A 14,057-nucleotide genomic window follows, 5' to 3' on the forward strand; every position below is an offset into this window, starting at 1 on the left:
TGTCTATTCATATTGATATAGCCAAACACTGTAAGCCCAAGTGTAATTGTTAATAACTGATCAGTTATGGCGTACTGGCGTTTGTCTTTTGGCGTTAAGTTAAGGCTTACAACTTGGTATCAATTATATCCCTGTTTGTTTCTCCTCTTCAGGATGACTGCCTAGTAAAGGTCTGGTACAGCACCAGTAAGTGGAAGTCGGGTGTTTCCAGACTCTTCACGCCTCTGGAGCCTGGTGTCGGTATCCAGGGAGAGCTGGCCTTCTCCTTTGTCTACCTGGCCCATCCCCGTTCTGTTACCGGCTTCTCTTGGAGGAAGACCAGCAAGTACATGCCACGGTATGGACACTGCCAGTGCAGCCTTTCACAGCCCCTTCTCTGCAGTCATGATTCATTTATTTTCTCAATTGATTCATTTTGACCTAAGCTGACACAACTGAGCACAATAAGAAAAGCACAAGTTAACAATTGCACGATAATCGCATAAGCCTGTTTTATTGGGTAGACGAGCAGTATGTCTTTTTCTGTTTATTTAGCTGCGCATTATACAGTATTTCGTGGGCTGAATGTAAATGAAGGAGCTCTTATAAGCAGCAAATTCAAAATAGGTCAGCCACTGTGCAGTATCACAGTCTCACACTATACTATAGCTCCCTTTCTGCCCTGCTTTGTTAACAGCGTTACTAATCTTACGTGACCTGTAATTGTTTTCTGACTTAATGTGACACAGTTCACAGCAGATTTAGCATACAGGAGTATTATTTTGGAAATGACTAGGAAGAGATTATTGTTACTCTAACTATCTGCTCAGAGAATGAACGTAGACAGTAAGACAGTGTAATGTTTGGGCAGAATTCCCACTAAGCTCATTTGATGCTACGTATAAATTAGTCTTTAGGAATAATTGAAGTGGTGATTAGGGTTGTACTGCTATGTTGAAGGCCTGTCAATAATCGGTAATAAAACGTTGTCTCTTATTCTACCTTTGGCAACCTGCTCTGTTTGTAAATTCTACTCCTTTTAAATAAACTGGTGTGACATGTTCTGTAATCAGAAGAGATTAGATTAAGTCATTTCTTTGTCACCATTACTGCTCTTTTTAATCTTCACTTATCTCTCAAGAGGTGTTTCTCCTTTGACTTGATGTTGGATAGTACTATCCGCATTAGATGATAAAACATCATTACTGACACGTTCAGTGACCTCCAGACGTCATCCTAAACACTTTGCTGTTATCCTTCCTTTATCCCCCTTCCCTTTGCTTCCTCTCTCCTAACAGAGGTGCAGTGTGTAACGTTCTGCTCACCTGCTGTAAGGACAGCGTGTGTCGGCTCTGGGCAGAGACGCTGTTGCCAGGTGACAGCCTCCTGTCCGGTTACTATAACAACCCTGCTTCTGGCCAACAAGGTGACACACCCAGATGTGCTCGCCCTCCTAGGAAAAACACCTGCAATGGGAAGTCTCAAGGAAGAACAGCACATGAGGTAAGCTACTCTAATGTAGCTTTTGCTCAAAATACAGTAAATACACTCAGTTGGCACTTTATTTTGGTGCAACTAGCTAAAACAAATGCAGTCTAATACGACAGTGCTGCAGTGAATTCTTCCTTTATGAAGGTTTTAACATTCAGGTTTTTAAAACTTTTTTTGAGAAGTGTTGAGACACCTCAAAATCTGATATTATAAACTTCATGAAGGTAAGATTTAGTGCTGGGCTCTTGAATCAGACCACATTATTTATAGATGCGTGTGCCTAACAAACCGGCAAGTGTGTGTATATCTAACTAAAAATAATAATACCTAGATAAATTTTTCTAAGAAGAGAGCAGGAACTCAAAGATAAGAACCTAAATCACATCATAAAATTTAACTTAAATATACTGTATACTATAATGATGTATAATATGTGTAATAATTCATAAAAAAATAATAAAAAAAGTGGCATCAGTTTGTAGATATACAGTATATGCATATGAAAATATTGACAAAAGGTAAATGATGTATGTCAAAGAAGTGCTTGCTATAGCCAACACAACTTTTCTGTCAGATTTTAAAAGCATTATTTTTAAATCTGTATCACAGTGAGAATATTGTCTATTTTGGTTGCATAATGCAAAAAGAATCAACATAATTTTGCATATAGAATGGGGAAAATAAATGGCACAAATGCTATCATCTCTGGTTTGCCCCATTTGGCCCTGACATAGAAGCCTGGTTACTGTATTTTCACCACTGCTAATGTAGGACATAGGGGTGCTGCAGAGATTAGGGAACAAGACCAAAGGGAGACTGAGAAGGAAGATAGAAAAAAACTGAGGCTTAGCGGAGTTAAAAGGGAAAATTAATTGGCTATCAGGTTTTTGAAGCTTTGTAGGGCTTTAAACGAGCATCAGGGAATATTGGCCTCCTTTCTGTAATCTGTGCAACACCTCAAAATTATAACTTTGACTTTTGATGCTTGTTTTTCTGTTTTAATTTTTGCTCATAGCTGCATTCATACTGTAGCTGCTGCTGCTAGCTCACATCTGTAACGGTGGCGTCTTCTGCTTTAAGTGACTTACGTTGTTGCTGACAGCTGAGCTAGGCCTCAAGCACAATACTTAACATCCATTTTGATATGGGCATTTAAATGGTTATGGGTCTCACTGGCACTTACAGAGCTCAAGGCACATTAGATTACAGGAAAAATAGGTATGCAAATTTCTCCTCTGTGCCTTGAGGAGAGTCTGTAAGAGTACATGTGTGGAATTATTCATTAAAACATCGCAGACTGTGCCGGATGATCCAGTCTGAGGCTTCTCTCTCCCTCCAAAACTGAAGGGATGGACAATACTGAGAGAGCCCCATTTTAAACTCCATTTTAGTATGAAGCCTTAGGGTGGGATGAACACTACAAGATTTCTCACAAAATCAGTAAAGAGGATTAAGCCCAAAGTTTATTGATAAGGATGCTGCTTGTGAAGCTCCAGAAGAGACAGTGATATGAGATTTCAACCATGATCTAATTTATTCTACATAGATATTGAACCATTCAAAATGTTTTGTATCTGCTTTGTACAGCTTTGTACGGAAGCGTAATGCATTCGCTTGAGAAAAAAATATTATAACATATATTTAAACTAACTGCATCTTAAGGTTCATGGAGATTATTTAATGTTATTTAACGTAGTTTGAATTACGCTGCAGCTTTTTCATTCTCACAAAGAAGTCCTTTGTCAAATATTGATAACAAATGTGTGTAAAGTCTCAAAGCAGTACAAAGCTACGGAAGCATAATGCATTCACTTGAGAAAAAAACATTTGTCCTGTTTTTCTGAATTCACGAGATAATTATCTGTGTAATTCTGAGAACAGTTTTCATGGAAAAACATAGAAATCTGCTCTATTTCTCTGAATTAATGAGATACCTCAAAATCCCAAGGGAAGCCCTCATTTACTTGAGAACTCAATTTCATGGAAGCAAACGTGTCCCGACTGTTTAGTTTAATCCAATTTTATTTTGATTTGGGTTTGAGACATTGGGAGACTCATGTCTTTAAGTTATTAATTTACTGACTTTGCACAGGCACCTCAGGACGTGAAGCCCATTCTGATCTGCTGGACATTGCTGTGCTTTTCCAGGATAAGTTGAACCGATATAGCATGCTAATGCTTCACGGATATAAGATGATGCATCTGAAATGCATTCAGGCTGCCTATGTGGTGGTGACTCAAGTTCCTCAGTGCTGGGTCAAAACTAAACAGATGGGACATGTTCGCTTCCATGAAATAGAGCTCTCAAGTAAATGCAGTGATGAAAGAAGTACTTGGATCTTTTACTTAAAAAAAAATAGCAATACCATATAAAATATAGAAATAATATAAGTAAAAGTCCTGCCTTCAAAATCTTACTTAAGTGAAAGTACTTAAGTATTACCATCAAAATATACAAAGTACTCATTATGCAGAGTGGCCCGTTTCAGAATTATTATATATATTATCGGATTATTATTATTGATGCCTTAATGTGTTCATCACTTTAATGTTGTAAGGTGGGGCTAATTGTAATTACTGTATATACTGCTGGGTGGTTTAATCTATAATAATACATCAAATTATTAGTTGATTTTGTTTTGTATTAATAATCGGAATCTGCAAAGAAACTAACTTTGCCAAATAAATGTAGTGCAGTAAAAATACATTATTGGCTTCCAAATTGTAGTGGAGTAGAAGTATAAAGTAACATAAAATGGAAATACTCAATTAAAGTATAAGTACCTCAAAATTGTACTGGAGTACAATACTTGAGTAATTGTACTTACCGTAGTTACATTACACCAGGGAGTAAATGAGAGCGTCTTGCAGGATTTTGAGGCATTTCATTAATTCAGAAAAACAGGACAAATGTTTTTTTCTCAAGTGAATGCATTGTGCTCCCGTAGCTTTGTACTGCTTTGTGACTTTACACACATTTGTTATCAATATTTGACAAAGGACTTCTTTGTGGGTGTGATGAGCACATAAATCTCAATAATACTTGGAGAAACTGCAGCCTTACAGCTCTTATTATATAACTTATTCTGCACCAGAGAAGCTGCATAAGAGCAGTGTAATTCAAACTACATTAAATAATATTAAATAATCTCCATGAACCTTAAGACACTCTGTCTTGACTGCTACTGTTTCATGTCTTAACACATTACTGCGAAACAACAGAAAAAAACCCAAATTACATAACCTAAGTACCAAATTAAGTTACAGTTTAATTTCATTTCCCTTTACATGCCTCTCTTTCTCACTCAGCCAATCTTCCATGCTGCCTGTTTCACTCTGGCTCTTTTGTAGACAAATTGGGCAGTTCACTTAAATGTTGTTTAAAATTCCCATTCCAAAGAGAAACACCTGTTCACCAAGGCAGAGCAGCTCAGCTCAGGCTGGGTGGAGAGTAGTTGAGCTCTGTTAGTTGGCATAAGTCGATTCATTCACATCCACCCTCAAAAGCAGGTTTAACCTGCACCGCCGCATGAGCCTGAAAGGGGGAACAGGGAACTAAAGTATGGTGATTCATATCCCTGCCCCACCCTATAAAACACACACTTTTAAGAAGATCTAAATCTCTGTGGAGATTCATGCTAGATGTCGTTTCAGTGGTTTGTGTATACATTTGTAAGCTATGGAAAAAGCTCACCGATAAACTCTGTGTAACCACAATCATCAAACATTGTTGTAATCAGAATTTTAGCACGTAAGCACTCTTAGAAGTCACAAGACATAACATTTCGTTTATTAATTATCTAACTTGAATAATTGATATTTTCCTCACAGTCAAATTTCCAAGAAGCATTGCAGGCGTCCATTTATCGGGATGTCCCCCAGCCCTCCCTGACTGGCTGCCTGCCTCACCATCAGAGCCGGCACTACAACCACAAGAGGAGCAGCAGCAGCACGCCCCATGCCAACGCTCTCTGCCACTTCCACATTGCTGCCAGCATCAACCCTGCCACAGGTTAGACTAAAACATTTTCATTTCTTTGACTAGCTGATAATCCTGTTGATCTTCTTAACCAGCATCTTGTTGAACACAAAACAAATTCCCCAAATTTAGTGAGGAATTTGTAGCGACAAAGACCGTACAAAGTACTTCTTAAAGAGATGGAAAGACTGTAGAACTACAGTATCGCACCATAGTAGTTATTCCTAACCCTAGAGACTGCATAGATCGTTAGCTCTGCTTGAATAAAATCAGCTGGAGGTCAGAGGGCTTCAACTCTGTATTTCTTAGGGAAAAAAATGTTGTAAACTTTGTAGATTGCCTGAGGTTGTTTATTTAACATCCCAGAGAGCTGTTCTGCTCCGTGAGAGCTATAAGGCGTTGGTTCCTCTGTGTTTTGTGGGGCAGTTAAATTTGACCTGAATCGTGGGGCAAAATCTTGTAGATTTTTTTCAGCCTTGAGGCTGAGAAGTCCTGTAGAATGGTATTTGTATGCTTGAATTATATTTTAGCATACTTCAAACCTTACACATATTCATAAAAGTGAATTTGCTCCAGCAGATGTCTTTTTGTCCTGCATGCCCCTAATCTAATGTAATGTAAGTTATTCTTTGCCTTTTTTTTTTTTTTCTAAACGTCTTAACCTCTTTATCACTTATGGTCTTTATCACAGACATTCCTCTGCTACCCTCCATCTCCTCTCTGAGTGCCGTGGATGACGAGGAGCCTGGAGGTCCTTTTACTGTCCACTGGCTCAACAACAAAGAGCTTCATTTCACCTTAGCTATGGAAGTCTTCCTGCAGCAGCTCCGAGGCAGCATGGAGCAACAGAACGAATGCTCCCATGAAGGTACAGAAAAATATTTGAATCAGGCATTAACTTTTCTTTTGAAGGGGTGTGCATATGAAGCTGGAATAACACTGTCAAAACTAGACTTTCCAATCTAAAAGTCAGACCTTTTTTATATTGCATCAGTCTTCCATACTGATTTTCTGAATTTACATGTGGGCACTATGATTTGCATTCTCCTCCAGAGCCTGAAGATGAGGATAACTTTGATGAGGAAGATAATAGTAACTCTCAAGGACCTGAGGCTGTGGAGTTTCCTCTGGCAGCAGTGAAGCACCAGGTGGACGTGCTGTTAGAAGAGTGGAACAAAGGGGCAGACATGTTGTTCAGTATCCATCCCATGGACGGCTCTCTGTTAGTCTGGCACGTCGACTGGTTGGATGAATACCAGCCAGGCATGTTCAGACAAGCTCAGGTACGTTCACTGTTGATGTGGTTTCTGATTATGTGAAACAATGGCAGTACAAAAAGGAGGCCTGCACACTGTTAGGCTCCAAATAAATAGTTTATTTATCTTATTATCTTCACATCTTGTAGAGGCAGTAATCAAGTTGATTGCTGCCTCTACAAGAAATGTTTTTCTCTTTCACTCTTGCTTGAGGAAGGTCTTGTTGATCAAAATGTTGCCTTGAAAAGAGGAAAATATAAATAAAGTATTTATTTGGAGCCTGACAGTGTGCAGACCTCCTTTACGCCCTGCAGTTAAGTATTTTTTGTCTTGCACCTGAGTGTCTTTGCCTTGATGTGCGCACACTTGGTCGCTCTATGTAAGACAATGGAACTAGGGCTGTCAATCGATTAGAATGTTTAATTGCAAATTAATTACACATTTTTTATTTGTTCAAAATGTACCTTGAAGGGAGATTTGTCAAGAATGTAATACCCTTATCAACATGGTAGTGGGCAAATATGCTTGCTTTATGCAAATGTATGTATATATTAATTATTGGAAATCAATTAACAACACAAAACAATGACAAATATTGTCCAGAAACCCTCAGAGGTACTGCATTTAGCATAAAAAATATGCTCAAATCATAACATGCCAAACTGCAGCCCAACAGGTAACAACAGCTGTCAGCGTGCTGACTTGACTATGACTTACCCAAAAGTGCATGTGATTATCATAAAGTGAGCATGTCTGTAAAGGGGAGACTCGTGGGTACCAATATAACCCATTTTCATTCATATAGGTTGATGTCAGAGGTCAAGGGACCCCTTTGAAAATGGCCATGTCAGTGTTTTCTTGCCAAAATTTAGCACAAGTTTGGAACATTATTGAACCTCAACCGCGACAAGCTAGTATGACCTGGTTGGTGCTAATGGATTCCTTAGGTTTACTTGTTTCATAAGATGCCAGTATCTTCACTCTAGTTTTCAAACTGAGCCCGCTACAACCTCTGAAAGATCGATTGCGTTAATGCTTTAAAGAACTTATTTGCGTTATTAACACGTTATTATCGTGTTAACTTTGACATTTCTAAATGGAACATAAAGTTTTATGTTGATGTTTTGTTTACAAACTCAATCCCTCATCTTTTATCCGTCTACAGATATTAATAATCACTTTCTTTTTCCTAATTTGTATAGTCACACTTCAAATATTCATCAAGAAACACAGAGACACAGAAGTGTTATGATGGGGGAACTACAGTAAAGCAAATATTAATCATATTTTTACTTGCTAATTTAATGAACACTGTAAACTAAGTGGACTTTCCTTTGGTTACTCTTGTTTGTATTCACAATTTCAAGAGGCGCTCCTGGGTGAAAGAATTAATTGATCTTCTCAATAAGGTTGTGAATCATTTTGACAGCTGTGATGGTCTAGCTATTTCAATGGCTCCTCACCCAGCCGTTCAGACAATTATATTCTAATTATGTGTGACTTCATATCAAACTCAGAAGTCCCTTGGTGCATTTTTATTAATGGTGAAATAATGAGAGCCTCGTGACATGGCAGTTAGTCAATCAGGCACAACAGCCAAAAGAATCCCAAGTTTCATTAACATTCAGGTTGATTAGGCCTGACTGCTTTAATTAGATCAAACAGACAGGATCCTGGTATTATTATTAGCATAAGTATTATTGAACATTATTCTTTTTTTTACATATAAGAAGGGGCTAATGAAGAAGGCTGAATCCCTCGAGTCTCCGTCACTCTCTTAGTAACTCAATTAATTTCCAAAAGTCAGTTGTCACTCAACTTCTGAATGGAGAATAGGAGAGTTTCAGCCCTTTGTTTTGAGCTAACTCGATCTGCAGTGCCATCTGTGTCATGACCGCATTCACATGGGAGCTTAAGCTGTTTCACAATGCTTATTTCAAGCTGAAATAGAGTGACTTGATTGACTGAGCCATCACTAACTCAGAGCTGTAAGTTTTAGATGCTCTGGATTTCATTACTTTGATGTCTTTCTTTCTCTCTCAGGTGTCGTTTGTGTCCCGTATCCCTGTAGCGTTCCCTACAGGTGATGCTATTTCCTTGAGCCACAGTGTGGTTATGTATGCCTGCAACAAGAACGTGGATCTGGCTATCCAACACGGCAGACAGCGACCACCTGGGAACACATTGCCTCAAACCAAATCTGCTCTAATAAGCTACGGAGGTCAAGGAAAAGCTGCATCCAGCAGTAGTCTTCGACTAAGCATTTTCACCCCCAACGTCCTTATGATCTCCAAACATGCTGATGGCTCCCTGAACCAGTGGGCAGTCGGCTTCGCGGAGGACTCTGCTTTCTCGACTGTGCTCAGCGTCTCTCACAAGTCACGGTACTGTGGCCACCGCTTCCACCTCAATGACCTGGCCTGTCACTCATTACTCCCTCTCCTCCTCACCACCTCACACCACAACGCCTTGAGGACGCCGGAGGCAGACAGCATCCTGGCTCCTCCAGACGCCTACTCCTCCGGTTTCTCTCATCCAGCATCTCTGCCTCGAGGGTCACGGCCCAGCCGGGTGTCCCTGGGTGTAGTTTCACAGGATCCCAATGCGATCTACAGTGAACTGATTTTATGGAGAGTGGACCCTGTCGGTCCGCTGTCTTTGTCAGGCGGCGTCTCCGAGCTAGCTCGGATCAATTCTCTCCATGCATCAGCGTTTGCTAATGTAGCCTGGTTGCCCACGTTCATTCCCAGCAGCTGTTTAGGTGAGAAAATGTTTTTTTTGTTTGGAGACTGTTAAAGCAACAGAGGAGAAAGTACTCAGCAATCAAGTTTGTTTCAGAATTAATTTTGTTTACTTAACAGTTATTTTGTTCAGTAATATGATGGAAATGATCTGTTTTCTGAATAATTATGATCAAATGAGACTAGCTTTGGGGCATGAAATCCCAATAGATATAGTTTTTTGAACAGTTTTTGAGTCCAGTTTACACTTATTTCTATATATATACTGTATATAAACACTTCCTGGGAATACATAAAATAACTATGTTGCCTGAGTGTACATAGTTTATATGACTTTATAACAGGAGTCTTTGATATTTGCAATATTTGCTTTTTTGTTAAACGTACTGTACCACAGTTTTCTGTGTTGTTCTGGTGTCTTGTTTTGTCTTTTCTTTTTATGTTTATTTAGAAAAACAAGTGTAATAGCAGACACCGTTAATTTTTTTTTCTGTCTTTCTCTCTTCAGGTGCGTACTGTAACTCTCCCAGCGCCTGCTTTGTGGCAAGTGACGGCCACTCACTCAGGCTGTATCAGGCTGTTATTGAAGCAAAGAAACTCCTGAGTGAGCTCTCTAATCCTGAGATATCAGTAAGTCATAAAACAGGATTCCTAAACTCTGCAGGGTGTAGTCAGCATTGAAATGACTATTTTTTTATGCTCACCAATAAAAACAAATCAGTGTTGCCCCTTGGACCCTTAAAGAATCGGTGAGGTAATAATATGTTGTCAATTTGCAGTCTTGTAACTTAATTAGTGTTGGCCTTGGATGACTTGGTAGAAAAGTTACACAGGAGCACAATTAAATAACATTTGAGAAGAGGCGTTTGATATTTAGTTTTGATGTATTCATTTACAGAGAGCATAAATACTATTTTTTAAGCATATTTTTGCATGGCATATAAACAGCTGTTTTCTTCAGACAATGACCATAACAGTGTTGTCAATGATGGTACAGATAATAGTTACATTTTTCAAATTTTTTGTGAAGCACAATTGGCTCACTAATTTTATGTTATGACTATGTAAATGCCCAAATAATGTTAAAATATTACTGTTTGTTTCTCTTCAGAAATATGTTGGGGAGGTGTTCAACATCATCAGTCAGCAATCCACAGCAAAACCAGGGTGCATTATAGAGCTGGATGCCATTACTGACTTTGTAAGTATACATAAAGAGAAATGGAATGTAAAAAAAAACTTAGCCTCTCTCTGATCGTCGTCTGGTTAACAGTAGAGAGACCCTGAAAACATCTTGTGTCAAAAGGACATTAACAGAAACTTCTCCTCTGGAATAAAGGATATACTAACTGTAATATATTTAAAAGCCATAGTTTAATTGTAGACCATTGGTAGCATAAAACAGTCTGCAGTAGACTCTGTGAAAGGTCAACCATGGAAAAAAAAAGTAATAAAAACGGTGCAGAGCAAACCTTCTTTCATCCCCTCAGGCAGTTTTCGTGTGTATGTGCATGTTTGTGTAACATTAACACAACTTGTGTCTGCATCAGTGCGTGTTGTTTAGTGTCTGCATCTGATGTGGTTTGATAAAAAGCTGTTGTTATTCTCTGCAGCAGGGGAAGGAGACTCAGCTCCTGCATGTTTTTGAGGAGGATCTGATCCTCGGCAGCGAGAGAACAGAGAGCACGCAGGAAACTCCTGATTCTCCTCACACTGGTATGGACAAAATCATTTTTCTAACTACTTTGAAATATCTATATTTTTAATACCAAACCTTTTCACCACCTTCAAACACATGAATAACGACACTGTTCATTATTATCCTCTGTGCGTCTGTGTTTTTCCCTGCAGCCTCGAGCGAGGCGGCCTTCTCGGCACGGTTTTTCCTTGTGGTGGTCGAATTGACCCCGACCGGTCGCTCGCTCCTGCACATGTGGCATCTCCATCTTGCTGCTCGACCCATCACCATGGGTGGGTACTTTGAACAAAAGACTTAAAGTTCACAGGTTATGGGGAAAGAAATGGATTTACTGTCAAGTAAATAAATAAACAACGGTTTAAAGGTTTTTCCCTAAAGAACTGGAAGCTTGACAAAATTGCTGATGTAAAGTTGTAAAGTTGTAAAGTTCTGAATTTTATTTTGTATTGATCATGTAGAAACTGCAATTGTTCTTGAGCAAGAAATAGGGTTTTGACCTTAGCTTTTCTAAACATTATTTCCCTCTTCCTGTCACCACAGAAGAGACAACGACAGAGAAGGATGCCACCTCAGCTTCTCCTATGAACAGCTCTACGTTTAGCTTTGACACATATGGTTCTCCAGTAACTCCGAAGAGTAAATCCTGCACTTCCAATCTGCAGAGTGCCTGTCGCCTCAGCCTCACAACACACAGGCTATACAGCCAAGAGATGGCTTTGCCAGAAGGGGTGGAAGCCATCAGTGTCACACCGTCAGCAGGTGAGGGACAGTGAGGACCCACACTAACACACAAATGACATATGTGTATGAAGTTCCTCTGGTAGTGAAAGCACAACGTTCCTGAGCACAACACAAGGCATCCATGATTGAAAAAGGGCAATGTTGATAGTAGCAGCAGTAGTGTTATTATCGTAGTAGTAGTAATAATTACATTTCTTTGTGATAATAGATTTAAAACACAGTCCTCAGGGAAAATATGCCAGTCTAATAGCAGAACACAGATAAAGAAATGTAGCAGCCACCGAGGTATTTACCGACACCGGTGTTCAATTTTATGTTGCCATGGGAACATAATTTCTAATGAAATGGTCCTTCAGTTAGCAAATGATTGAAAACATTGATTAAAATAACCTTTTCAGGAACATATAGACATTTTTCATTGACTAAGAAAGAGCTAGTTCTATATCGTAGGAAGTCAAAATAGAAACTGACAAATGTAGGGATATTTTTTAAAGGTTTTCATTGTCAGCGTGGAAAAGGTTTTTGATAATTAATAAGTATTTTCAACTCAGTAATTTTAGAAAGCCCACAAAATATCTGGAAAACAAGTACACAGGCTTTTTAAACTGTGCAACCACTGTTGTTTCTACTCTGTCCTAGACGACTTGTTTATAAACTTACTTAACTGTACTTATGTTGCTATCTGCACAGCATATGTCCAATAAAACAAAGCAACTTCAAAGCAATTCACAGAAATTCACAGAAATTAAAAAAGATGACAAGATATTGCCTTTAAGTATATTGTCAACTCTCTCTCCCCAGGTCACCTGAGCGCGTCATGTTCTCTGCCAGCTGACCGTGTGCCTTACCTCCTTGCTACTTCCTGTTCTGATGGAAAGGTGCGCTTCTGGAGGTGTAATGTCATTGCGACAGAGCCTTCCGGTATGGACGACTTGGTGTACCAGTGGGAGGAGTGGCCTCTGCTGGTGGAAGAGAGGCTTCCCAACGACAGCGCAGTAAGCGTGCAAGGTCGTCCCATAGAGGTCAGCTGCTGTCACTCTGGACGGATTGCAGTAGCCTACAGGCAGATACCAAACACACCTCTGAACTCAACACCTTATCTGAACTCTCACGGACTGCTTACTTCTCCTCCTACCCTTGCTTCCTCCCCTTATGTGCACTACAACAACAACAGCAACACCCACCAGACCCCAACTCTGACTGTACAGCATAGCCCAAATCTCACTCCAAACCCAGCAACCACTAGAGAGCCATTGGTCCACATTGGCATCTTCCAGTGCGAGTCCACTGGTGGTTCTCAGTGGATTCTAGAGCAGACCATAGTCGTGGACAGCACCGATCCCACAACTGGAAGTGCTAATATGCCAGGTAACATGGAACTCCCTATACCTAACGAGGACTGTCCTGGTTCTACTAGTAAGATCCTGGTTCATTTGGACTGGGTCTCACAAGAAGATGGGTCACATGTTCTGACTGTTGGTATTGGGACAAAGATTTATATGTACGGTCGTCTCTCTGGGAAGCCTCCAGAACTCGGTTTGACATCTGAAGCCAGTAGAGACCAGAGTTCGTCTCGCCTCGTTCTGCTGCGATCAGTCGATCTGGTCTCCTCTGTTGAAGGCTCATTACCCATTCCAGTCTCCCTCTCCTGGGTAAGAGATGGCATCTTGGTGGTAGGCATGGACTGCGAGATGCACGTCTACTCCCAGTGGCAGCCCCCAGCACCATCCAAACCCAACGCCCCGATTGCCCAAGACACAGACATCAGCAGCAGCGCCTCCTCCATAATCTCAGCCGTCAGACAGAGCCAGGAGGACGCTCTCGGCTCTGGGGCCCCCATGTCTTCACTGGCCCCTCCCAAAAAGGCCCTGACGAGATCGATGATGAGTCTGGCTCAGAAACTCAGCGGGAAGAGAACAGCTTACGACTTGCCTGCCGAGATGGAAGATTCCGGGCTTTTTGAAGCAGCTCACCAACTCTTTCCTACCCTGCCCCAATACCATCCTGTACAGTTACTGGAGCTCATGGATCTAGGGAAGGTAAGTTAAAGAAATGAATTAATTACTGTCTATAGACCAGACCGGCTTCGCCAATGCCATGCCTCCTTTTAGGGGATTGAAAACAGAAGATCTGTAGCAATTTGATGTGTTTGGATTGTAATTTTGACAAGT

The 14,057-nt window shown here is 40.2% G+C and overlaps 1 protein-coding gene across 4 annotated transcripts in view; it reads left to right on the forward strand.

Moving 5' to 3' along the window:
* Positions 1-14,057, forward strand: part of LOC119492521 (dmX-like protein 1) — a 69,665-nt gene that overhangs the window by 10,565 nt on the left and 45,043 nt on the right. For all 4 annotated transcript variants that reach the window (XM_037777011.1, XM_037777013.1, XM_037777014.1 and 1 more), the window contains 12 exons: positions 153-337; positions 1,278-1,482; positions 5,302-5,482; positions 6,141-6,317; positions 6,503-6,732; positions 8,749-9,466; positions 9,955-10,076; positions 10,558-10,647; positions 11,060-11,162; positions 11,298-11,417; positions 11,686-11,904; positions 12,688-13,925. In XM_037777011.1, coding sequence (XP_037632939.1) covers positions 153-337; positions 1,278-1,482; positions 5,302-5,482; positions 6,141-6,317; positions 6,503-6,732; positions 8,749-9,466; positions 9,955-10,076; positions 10,558-10,647; positions 11,060-11,162; positions 11,298-11,417; positions 11,686-11,904; positions 12,688-13,925 — 3,588 coding nt within the window. The remainder of the gene's footprint in view (positions 1-152; positions 338-1,277; positions 1,483-5,301; positions 5,483-6,140; positions 6,318-6,502; positions 6,733-8,748; positions 9,467-9,954; positions 10,077-10,557; positions 10,648-11,059; positions 11,163-11,297; positions 11,418-11,685; positions 11,905-12,687; positions 13,926-14,057) is intronic.

Source organism: Sebastes umbrosus, chromosome 8 (assembly GCF_015220745.1).
Source record: "Sebastes umbrosus isolate fSebUmb1 chromosome 8, fSebUmb1.pri, whole genome shotgun sequence".
Classification (NCBI taxonomy): Eukaryota; Metazoa; Chordata; class Actinopteri; order Perciformes; family Sebastidae; genus Sebastes; species Sebastes umbrosus.